Source organism: Sus scrofa, chromosome 7 (genome assembly GCF_000003025.6).
Source record: "Sus scrofa isolate TJ Tabasco breed Duroc chromosome 7, Sscrofa11.1, whole genome shotgun sequence".
In the NCBI taxonomy this organism is placed as follows: Eukaryota; Metazoa; Chordata; class Mammalia; order Artiodactyla; family Suidae; genus Sus; species Sus scrofa.
This window is the reverse complement of record NC_010449.5, coordinates 25,638,716-25,664,890: the sequence shown is the minus strand read 5'-3', so window position 1 is coordinate 25,664,890 and position 26,175 is coordinate 25,638,716. Positions and strand designations below refer to the sequence as shown.

The 26,175-nt window shown below is 38.2% G+C and overlaps 1 protein-coding gene across 4 annotated transcripts in view; it reads right to left on the bottom strand.

The window, feature by feature from the left end:
- Positions 1-26,175, bottom strand: part of HMGCLL1 (3-hydroxymethyl-3-methylglutaryl-CoA lyase like 1) — a 187,518-nt gene that overhangs the window by 119,348 nt on the left and 41,995 nt on the right. For all 4 annotated transcript variants that reach the window (XR_002345636.1, XM_003356605.4, XM_021098510.1 and 1 more), the window contains exons 2-5: positions 25,027-25,107; positions 24,684-24,791; positions 6,170-6,265; positions 3,620-3,768 (exon numbers count right to left, since the gene is read on the bottom strand). Coding sequence is in view for 3 of the 4 variants with exons in the window: in XM_003356605.4 (XP_003356653.2) it covers positions 3,620-3,768; positions 6,170-6,265; positions 24,684-24,791; positions 25,027-25,107 (434 nt within the window). In the remaining variant the exon portion in view is untranslated. The remainder of the gene's footprint in view (positions 1-3,619; positions 3,769-6,169; positions 6,266-24,683; positions 24,792-25,026; positions 25,108-26,175) is intronic.

Here is a 26,175-nt window from a genome sequence, read left to right as displayed (position 1 = left end):
AAACCAAGAGATAACGCTGCCCAAAAATGTCATTGATAAAAACAGATAAAATGATCACACGTTTAACAGGCTTTCATTTTTTGTTGTCTTTTTAACGTTTTAAAAATTTATAGACAGATAAGAGAAAAATAACCTGGATTTTTTAAACATGTGAATTACACATGAAAGAAGGAAGGTAAAATGTGGACATTTCACTGCTCACATGCACGAAGTGTGTGCAGCAGTGGTCACTGACTCTGTACTTTATGTCAATGATCTGGCCTGGTGTCCCAGATGTTAGCTAAACTACCTGAGCCTGTATAAAAACGATGTACACAGAAAAAAAAAAAAGTTAGGGAGTGCTCACTGTGGCCCAGTGTTAATGAACTTGACTAGTATCCACGAGGCTACAGGTTAGATCCCTGGCCTCACTCAGTGGGTTAAGGGTCGGGTGTTGCCATGAGCTGTGGTGTATATCACAGACATGGCTTGGATCCCATGTTGCTGCGGCTGTGGCTGTGGTGTAAACAGGCAGTGGCAGCTTTGATTCCACCTCTAGCCTGGGAATTTCCATACACTGTAGGTGTGGCCCTAAAAATCGAAGAACAAAACAAAGAGAAACAAAAACAAAAAAACTGTGTACCTGTGTACAAACACATGTACGTACATGTTTCTGGGCAGGGAGGAAATAAACAATAGCCTTCATAACTTTAACAAAAGCTGCAATTTAGACCATATGAAAGTTTCTTATTTTTATAAAAGCTTAAATGGCTTTAGTAAGCATTTATGTAATGTTCCCTGCCTTATGGCCTTTAAATCTGACAGCAGCTGGTGACATACATTTTCTGGATGGTGATCCATGTCCATGCTGCTGTTGCCATAGTAACACCTGCCAGAGCATCTAGTTCAGGTTTAACTGGTTAAGCATGGTTCTTTTCCTTAAATGAGTCCCACTGGACTATGGCTTTTAATAATGAGTACCTACCATCTAGATTGTCAGTGGAAATAAAATCTAATTCAAACTCTGTAAAAGTTTGGAGGAGAACAAGAAATTTTTCAGCTGTACCAAGAGTGAATTCACATCCATCCATCCAAAGGTATATTTCTAAAAGTGTCTAGTGTTTTAGCAAATTGGAGACTTGTGCTCCCAAGGAAGGAAATCTGCATTGGAAAACCCACATTTGTCTACAGTGTAACTCTATAAGACGTCTCCAATGTCCTTTGCTGATTTCATTCCCCTGCAGGTCACTGCTTGCCCATCCTTGTTATCAAAGCCTGGAAAACTTTAAGTTGTAGCCTGGTTAGAAGTTTCTTTACTGATAGGATGATATAAAATATTCAACAATCAGTATTAAAGAGGACTTAGGGCTTCTATGAGCCTTACTGTGTTACCTATTCTATTTTATAAAAACTACAATGATAAAATCTGATACTAACAATTTATTCATATCCCCCTTTCAACATTTAAAAAAAAAATCTTCCCATTTGAAGCACAAACTGCACATGCACCCCCCTGACTTCTTAGAGTTTGTGTTTTTTCAACTTTCCAAAGAAAATTACTTTACTCTAAAACCTACACTCCATATTTAGACACTTACATAGAAAAACAGGGTCTTCATTTTCCCCTTTCTTTGAAAAGGAAGAGATACAGCAATGTATGTGTATGAATTTAGAAACTGATAGTACATCTCTTCCTTCTGAAGGTGGTTAAGAAATTTTTGCCTTACAAATAGACATCCTTTATTTACTGTCTATGGAAGTACATTATCCTGGTTTTTTTCAGTTTTGTCATTTGTGCTTTGCATGATGTGTGTGTGTGTTACAAAACAAATTATATATCTTTAAAAACCCATGCTGGAAATTTACTAAGGAGAAAGGAAAAATAAGTTTGAAAAAATAAGCAAACCAACAAGAGCTAACTATGGTGTAATCTAATTCTGCTTGCTCTGCAAATGACCCTGGTTGAATTTCAATCCTTTTCTAATACTGTCACTCAAAGTTGGTTCCACTTGTCTTTCTCATTAATGACGAAAGTGAACTTTGCTCCCTTCAACCAAAGGAAGGGCAACCTATGTCAAAACCCAGTGACAGCACTCAGCCTTCTCTTACAAACGTTTTAAATTTTAATTTATGAAGATATGGCATGTTTATCATATCTCCATAATTATAGCAAACAGAAAATTAGCTGGTGTCTTAGTAACAACTGCTTTATTCAGTAACGATTGGCAATGCATTTCACAGACATGGGCCTGGGGTCTAGAGCTTGTTAATAGAGGCTCTCCTGCTGGCCTAGAGTCAGGCAAGAACCAAAGTAGGTCTCCTCTCTCTTCGCCTTCCCCATATCCCTTTGCTTTGGGGTCATGCAGAGAAAGTATGGAAGTCGGCTATAGAAAGGGAAGCTGAGGAGTTCCCAATGTGGCTCAACGGCAAGGAACCCGACTAGTATCCATGAGGATGCAGGTTCAATCCCTGGCCTCGATCAGTGGGTGAAGAATACGGCATTGCCCTGAGCTGTGGTGTAGGTCACAGATGTGGCTCAGATCCCGAGTTGCTGTGGCTGTGGCGGAGGCTGGCAGCTGCAGCTCTGATTCAATTCCTAGACTGGGAACTTCCATACTCTGTGGGTTTGGCCCTAAAAAGCAAAAAGAAAGAAAAAAGAAAGGGATGCTGAATGGGTGAAAGGAGGGACCCAAGACCCCAGGGCACCTGAATTTTACATTTTACATATGCTGCTGAATTTTTTCACAAAACACTGCTGCCTTTTTTTTTTTTTTTTCTTTTTAGGACCACACCTGCAGTATATGGAAGTTCCCAGACCGTGGGTTGAATCAGAGCTGCAGCTGCCGGCCATAGACACAGCCACAGCAACACAGGATCCAAGCCATGTCTGCAACCTACACCACAGCTCACGGCAACACCAGCTCCTTAACTGAATGAGCGACACCAGGGATCCAACCCACATCCTCATGGACACTAGTCGGGTCTGCTGAGCCATGATGGGAACTCCCAACAGACATAAAATATTCTTTGAAGAAAAAGCATGGTTCTTAAAAAAAACTTTCATTAGAAAACACATTGTATGATTCCTTTCCAAAGGCTACTATGGGCTTATACCTTTCTATTGACTTCATAATCTATAGCTTACTAGGTTGAGAGCCAAAAGTGGCTGCATTTGGGTAATTCATAATTAATAAAATGAATAACAATGTCAGGCTAGTCCCTCTGATCTCAAATGCATTACACCCCACGGGCCAAATATACCCTCCTGATTATCAAGTGACGTTAATGAAATGTATGAATACACAATGATGGCCCTGAGCACACACGGTACAAATAAGATACCCTAGGTGCATTGTTACATGTGGTAAAACAATGTCTAGATAGTTCACACGGAGCTTTAACAATAGACATTACTGAACTAAACAGAATTTGTGGGATTCTATTAACGAGAACCTACGGTATAGCACAGGAAAATCTCCTTAAGAGTGTAATAGCCTATATGGGAAAAAGAATGGATATATTCATATGTGTGACTGATTCACTCTGCTGTATGCCTGAAATGAATACAACGCTGGAAGTCAACCATATACTCCAATAAAATTCAATATTAAAAAGGGAATTTGTTAGATTCTACAAGTACCCTCGAGCTGGAATATTCATGTGCCTTGCAGACTTAACGACCTCCTCAAACTTCTCCATACTTTCTTCGATAGAACAGTTAATATTCTTCTTGCTAAAGGATTCAGAGGCGGCACCAAAAACTGATACCTCAGTGGCTCCTGCAGCAACCTGAAAAACATAATTAAAAGGCAACAGCTAATAATTTCAAAAAAATAAATGATAGCAGCAGGAAACACATTAACTCCCCTGTAAAGGAATACCTGTGTTCTCTAACATTGTCCATAGAATTTAAAATCAGATTTCTCTCAGCGGGCCAAATACTTTATAACAGCAGAATAATTCCACACGCTCCAACACGCACATATCTGTGAGGCACAGAAAACACACCCCAATTTTGCCTTTCCTAATGGCTATGCTCAGGAATTTCATTTTTTGTTTTTTATGGCTGCACCTGCAACATATGGAAGTTCCCAGGCTGGGGATTCAAATCGGAGCTGCAGGCCTACACCACAGCCACAGCAACGCCAGATCCAAGCTGTATCTGTGACCTACACCGAAGCTTACAGCAACTACCTTATCCTTAATCACTGAGCAAGGCCAGGGATTGAACCTATATCTTCACGGATACCTGTAGGGTTCTTAACCTGCTAAGCCACAATGGGAACTCCCAGAAATATTTTCACCCTAATTCTGGAAAATATTAGCACTCTGATCAAATCTCTTAATATTTATGGAAAACATCACTTTTTGAACAATTATTAACATAGAGGATGATAAATGCTTTCTGTTTGTCTTCTCTTCTTACAATCCAACATAAAAAATGGTTTTCCAAGTGATCATTTAGATTTTGCTTCTTCATCTGGCTTCCACTGTTTCCTACCTTAACTATTACAAGCAAACTCTTGTTATTTAATGCCTTAATCTTCTCACCAATCTTTAAATCCCAAATGTTGACCTTATAAGTTTTTCGGCTTGTCCCTTTTGCCATCTTTCCTCTTTCCCCCAGGCTTCCCCAGTGCTTGTTTTTCAAATATCAAGCCTCCTAGTTTTCTAGCTGGATGTTTAAGACTTTCTATGCAGTTATCTCTAGCACTGTGCCTAGACTCCCCTTTCTCTCTGATACCCTACAAATACCTTAAGAAAAAAAAGTCATCTTTCCTCCAACGTTTAAAAAAAATTGGCTTCCACTCCTTCATACAAAATAAATTTTTAACCTTTAAAATTAAAGTTCTATTTATCGAACACCTACTATGTGCTGGGGTTGTTGTTAGCACTTTGCATGTCTTATTTCTTTTTGGTTGCTTTTTTTTTTTTGCTTTTTAGGGCCGAACCTGTGGCATATAGAAGTTCCCAGGCTAGGGGTCAAATCGGAGCTGCAACTGCTGGCCTATGCCACAGCCATAGCAACACAGAGATCCGAGCTGCCTCTGCGACCTACACCACAGCTCAGGGCAATGCTGGATCCCTGACCCACCGAGCAAGGGCAGGGATCGAACCCACATCCTGTTCCATGCCACAACAGGAACTCTCTTGCATATCCTATTTATAATCCACTATCTTTTAAACTAAATATTATGCTGATTTTATAGATGAGAAAACTGTGACTCAAAGAGGCTAGTCAAAGTTCTGGAGCTACGTTCAAAAACACAAGCTTGCCTGACTCCCAAGCCAAGCCTTATCCTACTATATTCTAAGTTATCTTGAGGGTATCCTGTCATTTCTTTCTCACGGTGGGAACATTCCCTACTTTGTCAGGACCTGGATGCCAGCAATATTTACAATTTCTTAAGGGGCCTCTTTCTTTGCAATGAGATACAAAACTGTATCAAATCCAACAAAAGAGGTTTCACAAGATACCCTAACAGTTGAGACATCAACTGAGCACCCACAATTTCCAACTTATGCAACACATTCCCAAATACAAAAGCAAAAAGCATCCATTAACACCAAAATTAGCCACTGCCAAACTTTTACAGTAAAGCCATGCACACATAACACTTCAAGCCTTTACTTAAAATGGCACTGATTCTTCTAGTATGTGTAATCATGAAAGCTTTGCGGTGTATAAATTTCTAAGTCACATAGATTGAAGAAACAAACCAGAAGATGAATAAGGAAAGTTGTCAGAGGTGGTGCCAATGACAGCAACTGGCGTCATGTAGATGGTGGGAACAACAGCCACAGAAAGCTGACCCCCCAAAAGTGACAAACATAATTATCCACTACAATAATATTAATAATTATAATATTGTACTAAGAATGTTTTATTCTGTATTACTTTTTTTGAGAGGGAGGCATGAAATGCACTTTCAAAAGAATTTCATCAAAATGGATAATTGCAGGTCTGTGTTTTAATTCTTGATGGATGAGGCTGGAAGAGCCATTTATGTGGAGCATTTTGATGGCAGCAATGCTGCAAGCTCACGGATCTCCATGTCCCTATGTGAATATATTAGTGATACTATTTACGCTGGATAACCAGGAAGTCACATATCACGCCAGTTTAACTTTGTAAAGATCTCTACAACAAGACGCATATCAATTTTAGAAAACTTAGTAGCACACTTACAGCACGGTGAAAACCCTGGAGATTCGGAGTTAGGACAGGATAGCGAATTCCTGGATACTGACGAATGCCCTTCATCACTTCCGTGTGGTCAGCCATCTTAAACACACAATAGTTATGCAGAGGTAGGGACTCTGAATAATCTGTCAAGCATGACTTTACTTTTTCAGGAAGCTTATGATTATACAGGCAATTGGAGTCTATAAATTAACATTTAATTTATTAAACGCATCTGCTATTGGTATTGCAACATATTGGTATTTATTATTTAATGTATTCATGTTTATTAAACGTATTGGCATTGACTATTGCAAAACCAAGCCAACGTAGCTAAAGACTCAATGTCATAAATATATAATAACTAGATCTGGGTTTAACGTCCTCATGTAGCAGGATCTGGTCAAGTGACTAATAGTCAGGAATGCTACACTCTGGGGTTTACACTTGACTGATCTTTAGTCTCTTCGTTTTATTTAGGAGCCTCCAATACTCCTGAGAGCAGGGAGAGTTTAAAAGGCCACAGGCTAAGCATTTACTTTCCACATGAAAATGTTACCTCCAAATAATTTTCAACGTATGAAATTTTACAATGCTTATAGTAAGGTGTAAATTACACGTGTCCGTTAGAATAAGTTTACAAAGCTGAGATCCTGACATATTACTGGTTTTAGTTAGTAAAAGTCATGATACCCTATTTAGTTCTATCGTGGAATTACTACTACTTGTTCTCAGAACCTGAACAAATAAATAAATACAATAGAGGACACAACAGGAATATTTAACTCCTCCTGCCAAGAGTTTATTTTTCTACATTTTCTATGAAACTATTCTTAAAAACCTCAACGTTGAATCAAAATATTAAATTTACCAGTTTGCCACCAAGTCTATAGTTTAGCCTACTAGAGCAATAACTGACAATCAAATTCTGCAATCACCACGTAGAGAAATTACCACTGACATCACCATGAGCTATGACACGAGCATAATGAAGAATAATAAATTATGACATGAGCAATACATTTTAGGAATAATATATAAATAATGAAAAGTATACAACACGAACATGGAGAAAGCTGTAAAAATATGCACCAAACCAAAATCTGTATCTTCGATATGGGAATTCTCAGGCAACAGTGGGAACTCAACTTGTGACAAGTTCCACTGCAGAGAAATGGCACTGGGAATAGAATTCCCAGAAAAAAAATTAATAGGACACAGTGGCTGGTGGTACAAGGGAGGTGACTTTACTCGGAATTGTAATCCTCACTCTTTATAGTGTCTTTTTAAAATAGTTAACGTTTGTGCAGATTTCAACACAGTTGTCAATTACACATCCATGAATTTAGCCTTTCTGCCTGAGGCTAGTGTGAGCTCTGTCCTTCTGTCTCTGTCTGTCTTTCTGTCTCTGACTCTCACACACATACACGTAAATATGTACTCACAAACTATCATAAAAAATTTAGAGCATCTATTCTAATCTCCGTCAATCAGAAAGAAAAGCAAAGTTACTACTAGTTTTAGGATATTGTAATGAAATCTAAAACAACACTCTCTTACTAGAGAATAATATTAATTGATATTACTAGTATTCAGGTCTAACTAAATACAGAATGTTTAAATATTTTAGACCCATTTACATTAATATGATAACAGAAAGCAATAAAGAGTGCTTCTCTAACCACTCTACGTTAGAGAATAAAGTACGGCAGCACATCACAGCATGAAGGGGACAAGACAAATTTGAATCTTCAAGAAATATAGGTCATATTAACCCTTAAGTGATTATTTTACTCAACAAATAATTTAACAAAAATCTTGAATCATTATATAGAAATGTATGTAACGAAACAGTGACTTAGCATATTATTAAGCGGTAAAACTGAAAAATGAGCAGAGATGATAGTAACCAAATTCCTAGGTCATGAAAGCTAAATTTTGATAATCACTGAAGATACTTTAATGAAATTATGATAAATACATTAATTAGAATCCAACGAATCAGAACATTTTCCTTTTTAAAAATAGCCACAATATAATGAGGTCATTTAAGAAATAACCATTTTCTAAGTTTGGTCAATAAAGACAATTATGTAAAGAGCTTTAGGAAATCATGATAGGATATAATTTTATTACAATGAATAAAATAGAGCAGGTTTCAATTAAAAGTATAAAATCCTTGGTTTACTTTATTTTTTTACTCTTAGGGAGTTTATGTTATACTTCAAGCCTGATGTTATTTTAATGTCTAAAGTTTAACTACTATTCAAACAATAAAGGAACTATTCCTTTACAGGGCTATTTTGACATTTTAACAAAACCTTTCTACATCTGGTTTGAATTAACATATTTTTAAGATTTTGCTGTGACTTTTCATTTAAGATAATAAAAATCCCCATTATTTGGTTGGTAACATGAGTTGCCATCCCCTGGCCATGGTGTGGGAATGGCCATATTTATCTAGCCAGCCAAATAGGCTACACCATGGTGAATCAATTTCGCAGGTATCCACACTTTGATATTGATTCAAATAATCACAATATTTGTGCAATAATTTGCAAGCATCTTAAAGATATGAAAGGGTCACAAAAATTAGACTGTAATAGGTGTATATTTAGAGATTTTATTTTACCTGCTACTAACTCTATCACAGGGTGATCATTTTGAACACCTCACATTATACCCATGTAGACATCTCCCTAATATTTCGTCATTATCTGAATACTGCAATCTCTCCTAAACATTTAGGCTTCCAATGTGTTCTCCAGACAACAGCAATGGCTAAAATATGGTTTGAGCATTGTTTAGTGTCCTCATCTCATCCAAATTCTTGGAGATTATTGGAATTTCAAGATAATGCATATGAAGGGAGTGTATATACATATGTATGACTGGGTTACTTTGCTGTACAGTAGAAATTGGCACAACATTGTAAATGAACAATAAAAAAAGATAATGCATAAGAGTATGTATTTTGGAAATAGGCTATACAACTTGCCATTGTGGAAATACAAAAGTTAATTTTTAACTATCATGAGACCTTAAAAATTGATTTTTAAAATGCATTTCAATATTTGAATATTGATTCATTTCAATATTTTATACACTTAGTATACATCTAACATTATGATATAGATAAAAGAAGCAGAGGCAATCCATCATATACAACACACAGGCTAGTTGTGGAAGGTGTGCGTGTGCGTGTGTGTATGTATACATCAAAAATATAAAATAATACAAATACCATGTGATCTGAAGTTCTATGGAGCAGATAAAGAAATATTTTTCTTTGCAACCTAAGCTAGAATAATGACAAATATTTAAGCTAAACCTTTTCTAGGCCAAATGTAAATAACTCAGGGGTCTGCTTTTTAATGGAGCAAAATATTCATAGAGTCTAATGGAGCAAAATCATTCATACAGTATGAAATTTTTTTAAATATTCATAGAGAAAAACTACTCATATATACATTCATAATTTCTATGATAATTAAACTTTCTAGTGTACTGTAAAAGGAAAGGGTTTCATAAGCCAAAAACTTAAAACATTAATATTTATTAAAATTCTTCAGATGTAGTGACATATGTAAAAATTAATTTTAAATTCATAAAATTCATTCTTCCATTTTCAACTCCAATTAAATGATATGTGTAAGTATCTACTACCCTTTATCTCTCTTGCAGATACCAGTTGATAGAGAAAACAGAATATTCCCTGAGTAAATTTTGTTTAGTTCCAAATGAACATGTTATGTGATGTTCACTTATTTTTTTATTAACCATGATTTTTTTTTACAAAGTATAGCTGATTAACAATGTTGTGCTAATTTCTGCTGTACAGCAAAGTGACTCAGTCATAAATATACACATTCTTTTTAATATTCTTTTCCATCATGGTCTATCCCAGGAGATTGGATATAATTCCCTGTGCTATACAGTAGGACCTCATTGCTTATCCATTCTAAATACAGTAGTGTGCATCTGCTAACCCCAGACTTCCAGTCCAGCTCTCTCCTTCACCTCTCCCCCTTGGCAACCGCAAGTCTGTTCTCCATGTCTGTAAGTCTGTTTCTGTTTCATAAATATGTTCATTTGTGTCATATTTTAGATTCCACATATAAGTAAGAACATATGGTATTTGTTTTTGTCTTTCTGACTTACTTCATTAGTATGATAATCTCTAGTTGCATCCATGTTGCTGCAAATGTCATTATTTCATTCTTTTTTATAGCTGAGTAATATTCCACTGTATATGTAAATGGCAGAAGTGTTTAGAGTAAAATCTAAAATTCATGGAAGACAAAATGTTAAGATACTCCATCTTAGAGCAATATCTGTAGAATTATACAAATTGACCACCTCTTTTACCACTGGATCTTGTAACCTAAATCTAAGACTCTCTTTTTTCCTCTCTGCTCTGGTCCAGTCAATAGGACCAAGTTAAGCATCATCAATGGGTGAATGTTACCTACTTTTCCTCCCTTCACTCTGCTCCCCTGCTAAAGAGCTCAAATTATTTCCCTCCCCTGCCATCTAACAGGAGTCCTGCACCTGATTTCTTGTCATGATGGATGAAGTAGAAGGATAAAGCTGCTAAGTGGTAGGAAAAAGAGAATAAGAGAGTTAGAAAATCTGAGTGATCTAGATAGTCATGAAGCTGGAGAGGGACAAGATGGGTTTGAGAGATATGTTTAGGTAGCAAGAAGCCTTTACTGCTCTGGAGCAGTGAAGAAGTGTGAGAAGAGAAAACAAAAGGACAACTATACAAAGCATTGCTCTAAACCATAAAGTCAGTCTCCTGTGATGGTCCTCAAGTAATGGACATAAGATGGGAAAACCATTTAGTTCATTTAGGTCGCTATATTATGTTTCTTTTTGTGTGAATACAGGCACTGACTTGGCCACTTGGGAGAATTCACAATGCTGGGCTCTTCAAGATTATTGGTATAAATATTCTCATACATAAAATAGAGTTCTCAATTATACCTCCTATTAAAATTTTCACTCCAGAGGTAAGCCAAGAGTCCATATCCATCATGTCCTATGATACCTGGCACCAGAGGTATGTAAATATTTGAAGAGAAACAAGTTTCAAAATATACAGAGTCAGATGCTAGTCTACAGAAAATTGTTCCAAACAGCACATACATAAAATTGTAAGTGAATGAATCAGTTTGCACCAATTCTAAATTAAGGGAAAGTCCTTTCCTAACAGAAATATGTTCAATATACAGTATATACAATTATAACTACATAATTCATAATTTTGCTTTTACTTTTTATGAAAATCACAGATAATAGAATAGATATCGAAATCTTCACCAGAAAGAGCTCAAAAAGACAGTAATCCTTCTAAAACAATGCGTATATGTGTATAAGGTTACACATCACAAAGGATTAGATTACATCTTAGCATGACATTACCAATTATGGGTTATTAAACTGAAATACTCTCCCCTAACCTATCAATAATTTTTAAAAATCTTCATCAGTGATGCAAGAGAAAAGAAAATCTCTCTTAATGAGGTATCATTCCTCCTTTTTTTTTGGTCTAGTCAATTTATTTCATCCTCCAATACTCACGATATTCACCTCAAAAACTCCTTTATAAGACATTCTCAATAACCAGCTTGATGTACACGCCTTTCTACCTCCATAGTTCTCTCTGCATTTATATATATAGTTACTCTTATCAAATTTGTATAATTTACATTGACTTATGCATCTCTCTCCCTGACTAAAGCATTAGTTCCTTGGAGACATCAAGAAAAAGGGACATTTAATAAATGGTTGTTGAATTGACTGAAGTCTCTCCTTGCCCTTTATTCTGGTTTGCATTCACTCTGAGTTCAATCCACTTTGAATCACGACTCTTTTTCTCTGCTAATTCTTCTAAGATTTTATTGTTAGTAATGATGGTTATAGTGATAAAAGCCAATTTACTTTCTGCCCATCTCTATGGCAGGTCTATATGTACTGAGTTCTTTATGTGCATTATCTCTTTAAACGTTTTCAACAACCCAATAAGAGAGATGGTTTCTGCGGAAGCAGAAGGAGGCAGAGATGTAAAGAACCCAGGTCTGTCTCACTGTAAAGCACACTCTCTAACTCCTCCTTGACAAAAAACATTCTCCATGTCTTCTCTCTCCTTGTCTTAGTCATTGATAAAGTGTTTGTGCATCACGATGTCAAGGGAACAGTTCCCAAAAAGATCCACCCCTCAGGCTGAAGAGTTTGGGGAGCATGTTTTATCACCTAATCCAAGGTCCCCCAAACTGGTTTTATCATCAGAACTCTTTGAGTTTCTTTAAAAAAAAATTTTACAGAGTTCTTGGACTCATCCGCACAGATTCTGATTCTGTTCTGCTGAAGGACCTGGGAATCTACGGGTCCCAAAACTTCCCAAGAGATGTCAGACATCCACAAGTCTGGGAATCACAGTGGATTCAGTCACAAAGGCCGCCACTGGGCTGGAGGGAAGCCAAATAGATGCATCTGAGCCCCTCACCCCTGCTTCAATACGGTCAGCCTCCTTTTGTTTTTATTCAAAGATGAATCCAAATTCGCGGGGGTCTGAAATTATTACAATTTGGGACGGAGGCTTTTTAAGAAAAGTAACTCAAAAATACCTGATTTTTATAAATTTTACTAAAACGCACGATCAGGTAAGCACATTGCAGGGCCCCTTGGGAGGCATCTATACAAATACTTACGGTAACGTTCCTGTTTGTATCCTATATTGAAGTTCTAAGTAAAGTTTCAACCAAGGTGACAAAAGTTCCACAGATTAAAAAAAATAAGATTTCAGGAACTATCAGCCTTGCTGAAATTTCTTATCTTGTTCTTAGCAATCTCATCAAGATAGTTCAGGATCTATCTGAAATAAAGATCCATGGGGTCAACAGTCATTCTTTTCCTTACAAATCCAGAAACACTATCGAGAAACAAGTGAGATCAGTTCGGCATGTCTTATTCTTGGTATACCCATAATATTTATGGGTAATTTATTTTTATAAGGCCTCTGCTTCATAAGCCTTTGTGAATTTTGCCAAGAAACAGATCTACACGCATGGACCTAGAACCTTCATTTGTTTCCTCTCCCTAATACATTTCGCTGAGTAATTTTTCAAAAACATCTTGGAAGAATGGGTTTTGATCCCACCATTGCCCAGGACAGCATTCACATGCTTTCAAAATAAGCAGACAGTGTCAGAGGTACGTGCCTACCATCTCCACTGGCCAGAGGAGACATCACTGATGGTACTTGATGCAGGAGTGCCACAGGAAGGATGGACACAGGACGAGCAATTCCGTCAAGACATGCCACAGATGACTATAGCAATGTAAATCATGTGGTTCCAGACCCTCTAACTCAAAACTCAACTGGAGCAGTAACCCCTCTTAAAGGTAACACATTCATAAGTTTGGCAATGAGGGAAAAAATGGGACTAGAGCTCTTCCTGACAACCCTGGGTGAAAACGCTCTATCAGCTCTGACTAACACTGCAGCCCGGGTACTATAACCCTGTCTCATTCACAGACTCTTTCCACAAACCCCATATATCTTAGCCTCAGTAGCACAGAGGAAATCTTGGTCTGCTTGAAGAAGTAAGACAGTTTTAATAAATCACAGTCTTACAATAATAAACACAGGAAATCTCTGGAAAATTGAACATCTAGTTTTTTTGGGTTTTTTTTGTTTTTTTTTTTTTTTCCCTACCCAATGCCCTCTCTTGGCGGCCACTGCCAAAATGGTTTGACACCATACTCACAAGACTTCTTAAGTCCAGAAGCCTTAAAACTAATTTGGGCTGGTGTATAATTTCCTGTGCTTCCTTATTTCACATTAGCTTTGTGTTCTAAGGGCCTCTGGACTGCCCTCTATGGGAAGGAATGCGCTGGCTTCTCAAGAGTGACCCAAGCAATTGGCAGAGGATCCACTCTCTTTTACTATGAATGCCTGCAAGCCATTTTAATCATAATCTATTAAGGTCTTCAAATACTCATTTTTTTAATTATAAAATAAACCCAATCTACCCAACGGATTTGTGGGTTAGAAACTGGGAGACCAGTGTTCCAGACAGAAAAACCAAAGTCACCTTATTCCATAACACTTCCCCATTTCCTAAGGCAAACACGACAAATACGCAGGAGTTATTCTTTGTTCAGGTCAGTGCCTTTTCTGACCACCCTCCTGGTCTTCCCGTGTCAAAACAATCATGCTTCCAACATCACTCTGATGTCAGGGCAAGAAGTCTCAAAGCTCCCAGTATAATTTTCTTTCCATTCAACTGTGTTGCCTCTCATATATCATGCCTTTGTGCTTGATAATAACACTGTCAACATTGTTATTTCTCAGGCATGGAAACAGACGTGATTTTTAAAAATACTGTATTTAATTGCATGCATTCTAGAGGACTGTATATGGAGTTTCCCCTCTATACTTACACTTCCTCCTGTGAGCCCCCCTGCCCACGGCAGACTGATGAGCAGAGAGAAAGCTTGAGTGGTTTAAGGGAGAAATCTCCCCGGCAACAAGAAAATGCTGTAACAAAAAGGTTTTCTTTCTTTCTTTTTTTTTTTTTTTTTTTGGTCTTTTTAGGGCCACACCCGCAGCATGTGGAGGTTCCCAGGGAAGGGGTCTACAGCTGCCAGCCTACACCACAGCCACAGCAACGCAGGATCCCTAACCCACTAAGCGAGGCCAGGGATCGAACCCCCAACCTCATGGTTCCTAGTCAGATTTGTTAACCACTGAGCCATGACGGGAACTCCGGCAAAAAAGTTCTTACTACCCTGGCCAGCAATGTCATCACAACAATAACCCAAAAGACTAAACTGCAATGTTTTGGCATTGAGCTGAAGATTTCTGTCTTGGTAAACAGCAAAGAACTAACAGAATTTTAAAAGGTTGGACAGACAACTGTTTCAAGACCAACTGCTTAATGTATTCTGATTATTAGGTTCTATTTTATTATAGCTCACTTACAGAGAGTCATTTGATTTTAAAAGCCCGTTATATGAATTCTAATTTTTTTTTTCCTTTAGTGATTTCATTCCCAATACCCATTTTAACTGTACAACTGGCTTACTGGGTGGATAGTGCAGTGATTGTTAGCAACTACACATTATTGAGTTTTTGAGTCCAACAAAAAATTCAATGCAGTTTTTAATAGAGACATAATGCAAGCAGTGAATGGGTGAATAAATGAATGGAAAGAATCCGAGGTACAAAGAGCTGAAAGTTACTTTGCCAAATCAGATAGTAAATAAGAGTCATGTCTCAGATTTTCTACCGTTCCATCAGAAAATGTGTTTGTTGTTATTTCTAAACAACAGATAGAATAATGTCATTGAAAGCGCAGGAAACCTGCAACCTGGAGGATTTGGGAAGACTTACCTGTTTTTGGATTACTAAGACATGCAGTTCTTACTACATACTCTAAGCTGCATTCAATAAAGATGAATCAGTCTTGACTAAGAGTAGAGATTTCTTGAAGGGTCCCACATCATATCAGCACAAGGTCTGGAGTAAGTATATTAGTGCTCACAGGTTTTTAGCATGAATTTGCTTCAATATGTTGATATTTCAGAGTACTTACTAACGAAGTACTCTTTTTTTTCTTTTTACGATCGCACCCATGGCATATGGAAGTTGCCAGGTAAGGAAAAGAGGTCGATTCAGAGCTACAGCTGCCAGCCTACATCACAGCAACATCAGATCCAAGTCGCGTTTGCAACCTACCGCGCAGCTTCTGACAACCCTGGATTTTTGACCCACCAAATGAGGCCAGGGACTGAACCCACATCCTCACAGACACTATGTTGGGTTGGTAACCCGCTGAGCCATAATGGGGAACTCCTAATTAAGTACTCTAAGTTTAGTAGTTTAAAAAGCAAACATGAATGTGAACACCTAAAACAAATAAAGCAGCTCAACTATAACCTATAAACATTTACCATTACAAGTTTGAAGTTTTCTAAAATGTTTATAAAATGAATAACATTCTTCAAAATAATGCTCTATATGTTGACAATGAACATACAGCCAAAATTCATAAATGTTACTAAAATAGCCTATTATCCTAAAAATACAATTCCTATCAGCCTTTAATTTGACAAGTTGAATATTCAAAATAAAAGGATTTGGATGAAAAATTTTAAGGATAAAAAATGAAACACTTTAAGCAAAAAAAAAAATACATTTATTCCTTTTATCAAGTGTAGAAGAAGTGAAATGTTAGCATATATGTCTCATTAATGTGTAAGTTTAAATATAAAATTTAACCTATTGCTTAATGTGATTTTTGGAATGTAATGTTATTTTCCGCATTCAGATTTATCTAATTTCCTATGTTTACTACATATTACTCCTAGAGAACTTTCCATCAATTTAACCAGGCACTATTAGATGTGTGTGTGTGTGTGTGTGTGTGTGTGTGTGTGTGTCTGTGCCTGTGTGTCTGTGTATGTTTGTGTGTGTCAATTTAAAAATTAGGAAAAAATATTTTATGTTCACTTTTTAAAATTAACTAGAAATCACAATTCTTTATAAACATGTCAACAAAAATATGTCTCTTAAAACCATAATCTATTTTTTTTTACTTAGTGTACGTCCCATTGTCAGAATTCAAGGTACAAGGATCATGAATTCTTAAAAGCAAGTGCTATTTGACATACTTAAAACTCATGATCAAACCTCCACATTTTACATCTTAACATTTTTAAACTTGAAATGTGGTTTTCACTAATGGCTGTGACTCTTCCTGTGACAGAACCATAACCTTAGCGCATGGGAAGTACTTCAGTTCCTTGGAGTCTGGTCCACAAGACATACTCGGGTTCTCCTAAAGTGGACTGCATGTAAGTGGCTTAGTCAGGAGTCCTATCAATGGAATTAGTGATGCTAAAATAAGATGGACAGTGTTTATTAACACACTAATCAGAATGATGCAGAAAAGACCATTAAAAAGTTAGAATCCAGTTGTTCTGTGCCAAACTGTGTTGCGATCCAGCTTTTATGCAATTACATTATAGGCAGACCTTTCAAACTGTCAATGCTTACTGATAACTCTACAAGGCCAAATGTTAAGATAACTTTAATAAGATACAAAAATGGGATTTTTATACGATCAGAATGCCTTTGAAAGTTTCTTTCTTTCATGGGAAAACTCAGACAAAATTTGATAAACTCCATATAATTGAATAAAAAATGAGATAACAGTGTTCTATGTTAGCATTTGGGGTACCTTTCATAAATCTAAGCACCAAAAAACCCCCACAATTTGTTAGTCAAGATGTAATTGATCAAATTAAGTAATTAGAAAAGCAGTGCATGCTGAACATAAATCTTTGAGTAGAATCATAGTTTTTGGCCTCATGGGGAAAAAAGTCTAAAAAAATATTGAATTATTACCTTCAGTGTGGGAAAAAAATATGAAATCTAACCAGTAGAACTGACGACACTATTACTCTTCATTATAGGCTTTCCTTTTCACTTTGCACCCAGAAGTGAAACCTCATCTTTGGTGGAGAATAAGTTAGTGTAGAATGCTGAGCAAATCACACAATGTTAGCAACTCATTTTCCCCCAATTTTATGGCAAAGTATAACCTTAGTCAAATTCAAAAAGAAACAAAAATGTAGTGTCCACAATCCTAATCAGAAAAACTATTTTCACATTTCCATGTCCTTTTCCGAGAAAGACAAAGATGTTTTAAATATCTGTGAATATGCTTCAGGCAATTTGCTTGTCCTATGTGACAAGTGTAGCAATGATACAAACGCAGGATGGAACAACTTCAAAATATTGCATTTCAGGTTAATCACTCAAATACTAACCTGAATTCCACTTGAGTCATCACGATTTACATAGGGAGTGGGTAGGAATGAGGTAAATATTAGCTGACAGAGCTAAAATATTTATTTGGGGGAGTTTGGGGGTTGCAAAATGCAGAACACCCTTTTCTATCAACTGCATTTATTCTTTAATTATTAGTAAGAAAAAGCACATACATAAATAGATTAATTACTAGATCCCTTTTTTTTTGGGGGGTGCACTTGCAACATATGTAAGTTCCCAGGGCTAGGGATTGAACAGAAGCTGCAGCTACCAGCCTACGCCACATCCATGTGGGATCTGAGCTGCATCTGTGATCTACACCACAGCTCATGGCAACACTGGATCCTTAAACCACTGAATGAGGCCAGGGATCAAACCCACATCCTGGCGGATACTAGTTGGGTTCACACACAACGGGAACTCCTGGATCATTTTTAAAGACATAAGTTCTGCAGATTATAAAAATGGTTGCAATGATATTCCCCCACCCGTGCATTCCTCTCCAATGCCATTCCCCAGTCAAGAGGTGGCACGTACCCCTCCCTGGGAAACTGGCTGGCTTTGTAATTAAATCAACCAACACAGGATGGAAAAGTGATGCTCGGAAATCTATAAGGCTTGGTTATAAAGGGCATACCATTTTTGCCTGCCTCTTGGAACTCTCACCTTTGCAGCTCTAAACTACGATGTTATAGATGCAAGGCTGCTGTGCTGGGAGGAAATCCAAACTAGCCATGTGGGTGAAAGGACTCCTGTAATCCCACAAAATGGGAACCGCAGCCTTGTAAATTTCACCAGGATCCTCTCTGGGCCAGTGGCAGAGGCCAGCTCCTCTGGGATACAGCGGATGAGACTCGCACTGGAACACTTCCCAGAGGATGAAATTACCCTCCCAGGACACCGTATCTCACATGCAAAAGAATTTGGGGCCTCTACGTGTACACACAGCTCTCCCATGTCCTCTCTCTCCCTCGATCTCTCTCTCTCTCTCTCACACACACACACACACACACACACACACACACACAATCAACATCTCTGCTATATTATCCCCTTCCTTGTCTCTTCCCTATACAACCACCCGCCTCAAAAAGAGCAAAACAAGAACGAGAGGCCAGGAAGGGACTCAGGAGCAGAAGCTACACCCTCCTGCATCTCATCAACATAAATCTACATCTTAAACTTCAGTCTAGTAAACGTGTTTTCATTACCAACAAAGAATTAATTGTATTACACACTCAGAGGAGGGCAGGGAAAAGTTTACAGATTCCTTCTTGCTTACATTGTGCTTGGCCACATTTTTAAGAGTTAGACTGATTTGTAAATAATTGTTAGAGCCTTTAGGTACATTTCTTTCTACTTTGACAAAGAAAATCTATTTCTGCCCCTTGCTGATGTGTCAAGACCTGTGACCCACCCATGCCAACAGTTAAAAATTAATTAAACAGGGAACAAATTATTGATAACCGAGACCTTGCCTAGGATAGAGGGAAACATACAGCATTTTGTACATTTAATGTATTATTATTATGAAATAAATGAGATTCTCTATAGCCACTCATGTGAATGAATAGGCCTACCACCAAATGTCTACATTAAAGATGAAGGGAAAACTCTAGTTCACTTTCAAAAGGACTGTATGTATAATGATTTAAATAGCTTATTACAGAAAGCTGCATTCCAAAACTGCAGTAAACCCATCGAGTTTTATAAACACATTTTCTTTCTACGGTTACTGCTGCTCGCTCCACCGAAGTGAAGGGCTATCTGGACTCATTTCAAATGTCCTTAGGTTATATGTCACTCTAAGGAAACTTTTTTCCAGATAAGTTGTAAAGAACATGTATTTTTTAATGGCAGGTATTTTATCATCTCTGGCCATTTAGATTATAGGTGTGGGATCCTGTTTTATATGGCACCCTGCTACCGTGGAACTTTTCTTTCAGCTGCTTTAGTGAAAGAGCTGCTGCCAAACAAAACAGTAGGAGGGAAGCTGTAAAAACGCTTTAAAATGCTAAAAAAAGGAATAAGTGAGCAAGCAGCAATCTAAACATAAACCAGAGGACTCTTCCCATGACCCACATTTAAAGGAAAGAAACAGAAGATGCAAAGAATGAACTGAATACCAATTTAGAGCCACACTCATGATGGTGAGAGGAAGCAGAAATCACTTCAGACAGCTCCATGGAAGCAGGGGCACTAAAATCATTCTCTCACAAGTCTCAGACGTGATTTTGCTTTAGACCAAGCCTAATGTCATGACATTTTCTTTAAAAAATGAGATGTTATGATATAAAACTTCAAAAACGAAGTTACCATTCTGAGTCAGTCCTGCTGATTTAAGGCCTTTTTTTGTCAGCATAGAAACAATGAAATCAGCAGTGATATGATGAGAGAACCTCCAACTCCAACAACAGAAAAAATGCTTGCTCAGGCAAGCTCAGCGAAATTGCAAAAATGGGATATTCTCAATACTGCCCTTTGAAAAACCCACAATGCGTTCATTACACACTAAGAGACCGGTACCACTTTGGAAGCTGTAACTGACAATATTCTTGGTTTGGGCACACGGCTCTTTTGAAGATATGTGATTTATTTAAAACACTTTTGGGGGGGTTGGTTTGGAATATATGCAGCCAGTTGAGTATTCAAGATATAACATATTCTTCAGTATTTGAAGGACGAGCATCTTTAATGATTCAGATGAGGACCCGATCCAATATTTAAACCAAACACATACTTCAATCTTTCAGAAAAAGGCTGTTTATCACAGAGAAGGTAATTAACTTGCATGGAGCCCTGGATAAGTCATCTGTCAGTCTGGCTTCCACTTGGATAACACCAGTGGGGCTGGTCGGGAGCCAGCTGCTCTGGACTCTGGGCATCCACACACAGGGACCCATTCATGGGCTTTATTGCCTTAAACCCTCCCAAGCTGCAGGCATCATTGCTGGGATTTCCAAGGTGCAAGTCAGGTTAAGTCCCTTCCTCCAGCCCCAGGCAGAATGTGAACAGAACGCAGTGCAAGAGGTGCCTCTGCCTCACCACGGCTGCCCTCACGAGCCAGAGTATCATTTACCTGATAATACTTTGAGCCTAGGATGAGTTCATTACATCTCAATAGGTTCAGTCCTAAATTCATCTCAGAACCAGGCCCAGAATGAATCTTATTCTTTTACGGCCCCATCCCATACATCCACTTAATGTGAAGTCAGAAGGCACTTTGCTATGAGTGGCCACTGAGGGAGAGCCGTCCCTCTGCGCTGTCCCGCTCTTCTTTTAAGTAGCCTCGGCAACGGGTGTTTAAGTAGCTTCTGCAAAGGGCTTTAGACACATCCTTCTAATGGTCTCTGGATGTGTCCCAGATCAGGCTAAAGAATAATCCATCAAGCAAAGTCCGGTCTTGTGGGACAACAGAACGTGACCGCGAGCATCACTGTGGTAAAGAGGCAAAGTCTGTAGGCAGCTTTACAAAACCACTGGGAAATAAAAGTATCTTGCAAAGGACGCGTAAAATACAAAATCTAAAATGCGGCTTTGGCTAGGCATCATTAATGCTACCTGTCCTCCTCCCTAAACCCTTACACCAGTGTATCCAGTTTCCCTCCAGCAATAATCGAAGACATGAAAAGAGCACGGACTAAATCAAATACAGAGGCAACGTCACAGAGACTTAAAGATGATAAAGGGTCTTACATGACAGCTAGGAAAATAATACTCGCTAGCATCTTACGAAATGGCAAGTCAAGGAAATATGTCCAGTTTCATCAAGCTGTTCGTGTCTTCCTAAGGAAACTACCTGTGGCCTTTGTAACACAAGACCCAATACGTGAACCGAGAGGAGTCACTTGTCCATACTGAAGACCTGAGTAATGTGTTATTATTTCAGGCTGATTAAGTCATTATTCATTTCAGAATATTTACTGGTCACCAAGCACTAGGGATACAGGGAAGGACAAGAGAGACCAGTCACTACCTCCGTAACTCCTGGAGTCTGGGAAACAGATCACTGACAAACATTCACAGGGAGCTCCCATTGTGGCGCAGTGGAAAGGAATCCAACTAGTATCCATGAGGATGCAGGTTCGATCCTTGGCTTTGCTCAGTGGGTCAGGGATCGGTGTTGCCATGAGCTGTGGTGTAGGTCACAGACCTGGCTCAGATCCCACATTGCTGTGGTTGTGGTGTAGGCTGGCAGCTGTAGCTCTGATTTGACCCTTAGGCTGGGAGGTTCCATATGCTGTAGGTGGGGCCCTCAAAAGAAAAAAGAAAAGTTCACCAAAAAAAAAATATATATATGATTATAAACAGTGGGATGGAGAAAAGTTTGCTTTGAGGATAAATAAAAATTTGAAAATTTGATATTTGAATATTGACTCTGCAAAAAGCGACGTATAACTAATACTATTAATCCTATTGTGGTTTCTTTTGCTTCCAGTGCCTTGCAATTTAAAAGACTTTAAGGAGTTCCCGTTGTAGCACAGCAGAAACAAATCCGACTAGGAGCCATGAGGTTGCGGGTTCGATCTCTGACCTCACTCAGTGGGTTAAGGATCCAGCGTTGCCATGAGCTGTGGTGTAGGCCAGCGGCTACATCTCCGGTAGACCCCTTGCCTGGGAACCTCCATATGCTGCAGGTGCGGCCCTAGAAAAGACAGAAGACAAAAAATAAATGAAATGAAAGACTTCGATGTTTGAAGTCTTTTTACATTTTCCTGTTATAACCACAGCACAGTGCAGAAATTGAGATGTACGTGGAGAGATAAAGAGCTACACAGACACAGAGGCAGGAACAAGAGGTGGTTTGGTTTGGCTGGAACTTCTGCAAAAGGAAAGAGGGACCTAGATAGAGTTAAGGCTAAAAAGGAAGGAAAGGGCAGGCAGAGAGGCCTTGAACCCCCGGCCAGGTTCTCAGACTTTCTTGACAGGGAGAAGAGAGCTTTTATAGAATTGAGGATGTGAGTTTGAGGAGGCTGGTGTTTCTGGGAAATTAATGTTGAAGCAATAGGCAAAATACATAAGGAAGGGAGAAAGAGTCCCTACCAACATCATTTAAGGGGCTCTCCCCATAATTAGTCAAAAAGGGTGTGGACTTCTGATGCATCAATGAGACTGAAAAGAAGAGACAAGTATAAGCTACACTGAGGAGGAAGAATTTTTGAGTCAGTAACTGACTAGATGTAAAAGACAGACGTTTGCAAATTCAAATCTAAGATTCCCAAGGGAACAAAGAGATGGGCTGTGAACATTGAGTAGGATGAACAATAATGAGTGTGCTTTTGAACCCCCTGGGTTTCAGCTGCTAGTGACACACCCAGATGAAGCTTCTCAGAGAGGGCAGGACTGGAAATACAGATTTTTCAACCTCTCCGGAGTGACTGTCGATGTGGGAAGGGTCGGCAAAGAAGAGAGCACAAGCAGAGATTATCACTAAAGAATCTCAAGAGAACCTTAAACTTGGTGGTGTTGAAATTTCGCTGACTTTGTGAGTGGTGTGACTATCTTCAGATGACTCAGCATTTTTGTCTGTTAGAAGGAAGTGACAGAAAAAAAGAGCAAGGGAGGGGTACATGATGGAGGATTGTAGAGCAAATTAAGGGAAGAGGATGAAAAAGTAATCAGAGAAGTTAAGTGCTGGGGAGAGACCAGGGGATCCAGGGAATGAGAACTGGAATGGAAAGGGAGAGGGGCTCACTGCTGGCTAATTCCTAATCATGTTTCAAAGATCAGAGCCGAGTCTCAGAGGTGACGATGGCTGGCACATGCCAGCCAAGCCTGGAAAAGGCTCTATCCTCACAAAGAGAAGGTTCTAGGTGACTCTCTTTACCTTGTCTTTAATGAATATATATTTTTATCAATACATAGGAATATATATAACCTCAAGCAAATATAAGCATTAAAGGAGTTCCCATCATGGCTCAGTGGTTAACGAATCTGACTAGGAACCATGAGGTTGTGGGTTTGATCCCTGGCCTTGCTCAGTGGGTTGAGGACCTGGCGTTGCCATGAGCTGTGGTCTAGGTCACAGACGTGCCTTGGATCCCGCGTTGCTGTGGCTGTGGCATAGGCTGGTGGCTACAGCTCCAATTAGACCCCTAGCCTGGGAACCTCCATATGCCTTGGGAGTGGCCCTAAAAAAGGCAAAAAGCCAAAAAAAAAAAAAAAAAAAGGCATGAAAAAAGAGTACACATCTCTCACTATTTAATGTGGGATTGAATGAGGACAGTACCAGGCCACACTCATCATCACTTCCTTCTAACAGACAAAAAAAGCTGAATCACCTGGAGAGATTCACACCACTCATAAAGTCAGTGAAACAGTAAATGGAGGGCAAGACCCTAAATTCCTACGAAGAGTTTTATCCTTCGTGAGACTGAAGCGTTGCCTACTGCTCTAAGGAGGCAGATGAAGAGTTTTATCCTTTAATCATTATATTGGACCATGCATTCTTGCAGGTTTAGGATGGAGTTCCAAATAACGATTAAGTCCAAATAGTTTCCTAGAGTTAACTGATGTATTTCATTAAAGAGGTTTTTCTTTAATCACATAGCTTAGTGCATGGGATAATATTTTGTAAGAACACAGAAAAAATTAACATCACAATGTATATCGCACTGTTTACTAAATCTTGGCAATGCCGAATTAAGAATCCAGTTAAGGAATTATGGATTTACATACCTGTGGTATCCATCTGGAAGACACAAAGCTTGTCACTTCTATTACAGACAAGCCGGTTTGCGAAAGCTGATTGATAAATTCAATTTTTATATCTGTAGGGACTATAACCTAAGGAAACATGAAAAAATATTTTATAAGTAATTGGCAGAGGATTTAGTGAAGCATAAATAGAAAACTGATTCCTAACTGAAAGCAAGCAATTTCAAGATTTATAAATTCAAGTAGTAACTGAGAACACACATAACCACCTACTATATGAAGTCCATATAAGTCTTTAGACCCCACAACTATTAATATTGAGATATAACATTTTAAATAAACAGTAAAATTACTATCAAAGTACCTTTTCATTCTGCAATCCATCCCTAGGTCCAACTTCAACTATTTTAACATACTCAGGGAGTCCAGATAACCGGGAGGGTTCCTGAAATGGCAAACACAAGGCAAGAAAAAGAGGTAACTGTTAGAGTATCAAACATGCTTATTTGAAAAGTCAAACAATTTCACTTTGTTGAATTCAGTTCTCACCCTAGAAAGTTAAGAAAGGTAAGAAATAGATACAATGATATAATCCAAATACCAAGTTTCTATTGTTAGCAACCTGAGGTCATTTTTTTCTTACAACCCAGTGACATTGAGTCTAATTAGGATTAAAATCCAAAAGATGAATTTCCAAGGTAAAACTACAGAGAAGGAAACTTAGGATGTAAAGAGCCAATCTGTTGAGTGATTCTATGTATGATGATAAATTTTCCATTGTTAGAGCTCACTAAAAAAAAATTGGATCTCTTTGCTCAACATTGCTAACTGTTAGAGAGATGCAAATCAAAACTACAATGAGGTACCACCTATACCGGTCAGAACAAGCATCATTAAAAAGTCTACAAATGACAAATGCTGGAGAGGGTGTGGAGAAAAAGGAACCTTCCTACACTGTTGGTGGGAATGGAAATTAGCCACAATGGAGAATAGTAAAGAGTTTCCTCAAAAAAACTAAAAGCAGAGTTGCCATATGATCCACCAATCCCACTCCTGAGTATATATCTGGAAAAAACTAATTCGAAAAAATACACAGACCCAAATGTTCACAGCAGTACTATTTACAACAGCCAGGACATGGAAACGACCTAAATGTCCATCAACAGATGAACAGATAAAGAGGATGTGGTATACATATAAAAATAGAAACAGACTTTCTAAACTTCATATTGCAGTTAAAATGAGAAACAGGCTACGTATTTTCACACACACACACACACACACACACACACACACACAATGGAATATTACTCAGCCATAAAAAGAATAAAATAATGTCATTTGCAGCAACATGGATGCACCCAGAGATCATTATACTAAATAAAGTCAGACGACGACAAATACCGTAAAAGACAGCCTATATGTAGAATCTAAAAAAATGATACAAATGAACTTATTTACAAATCAGAAACAGACTCACAGACACCAAAACCAGAGACCCACAGACCACAGA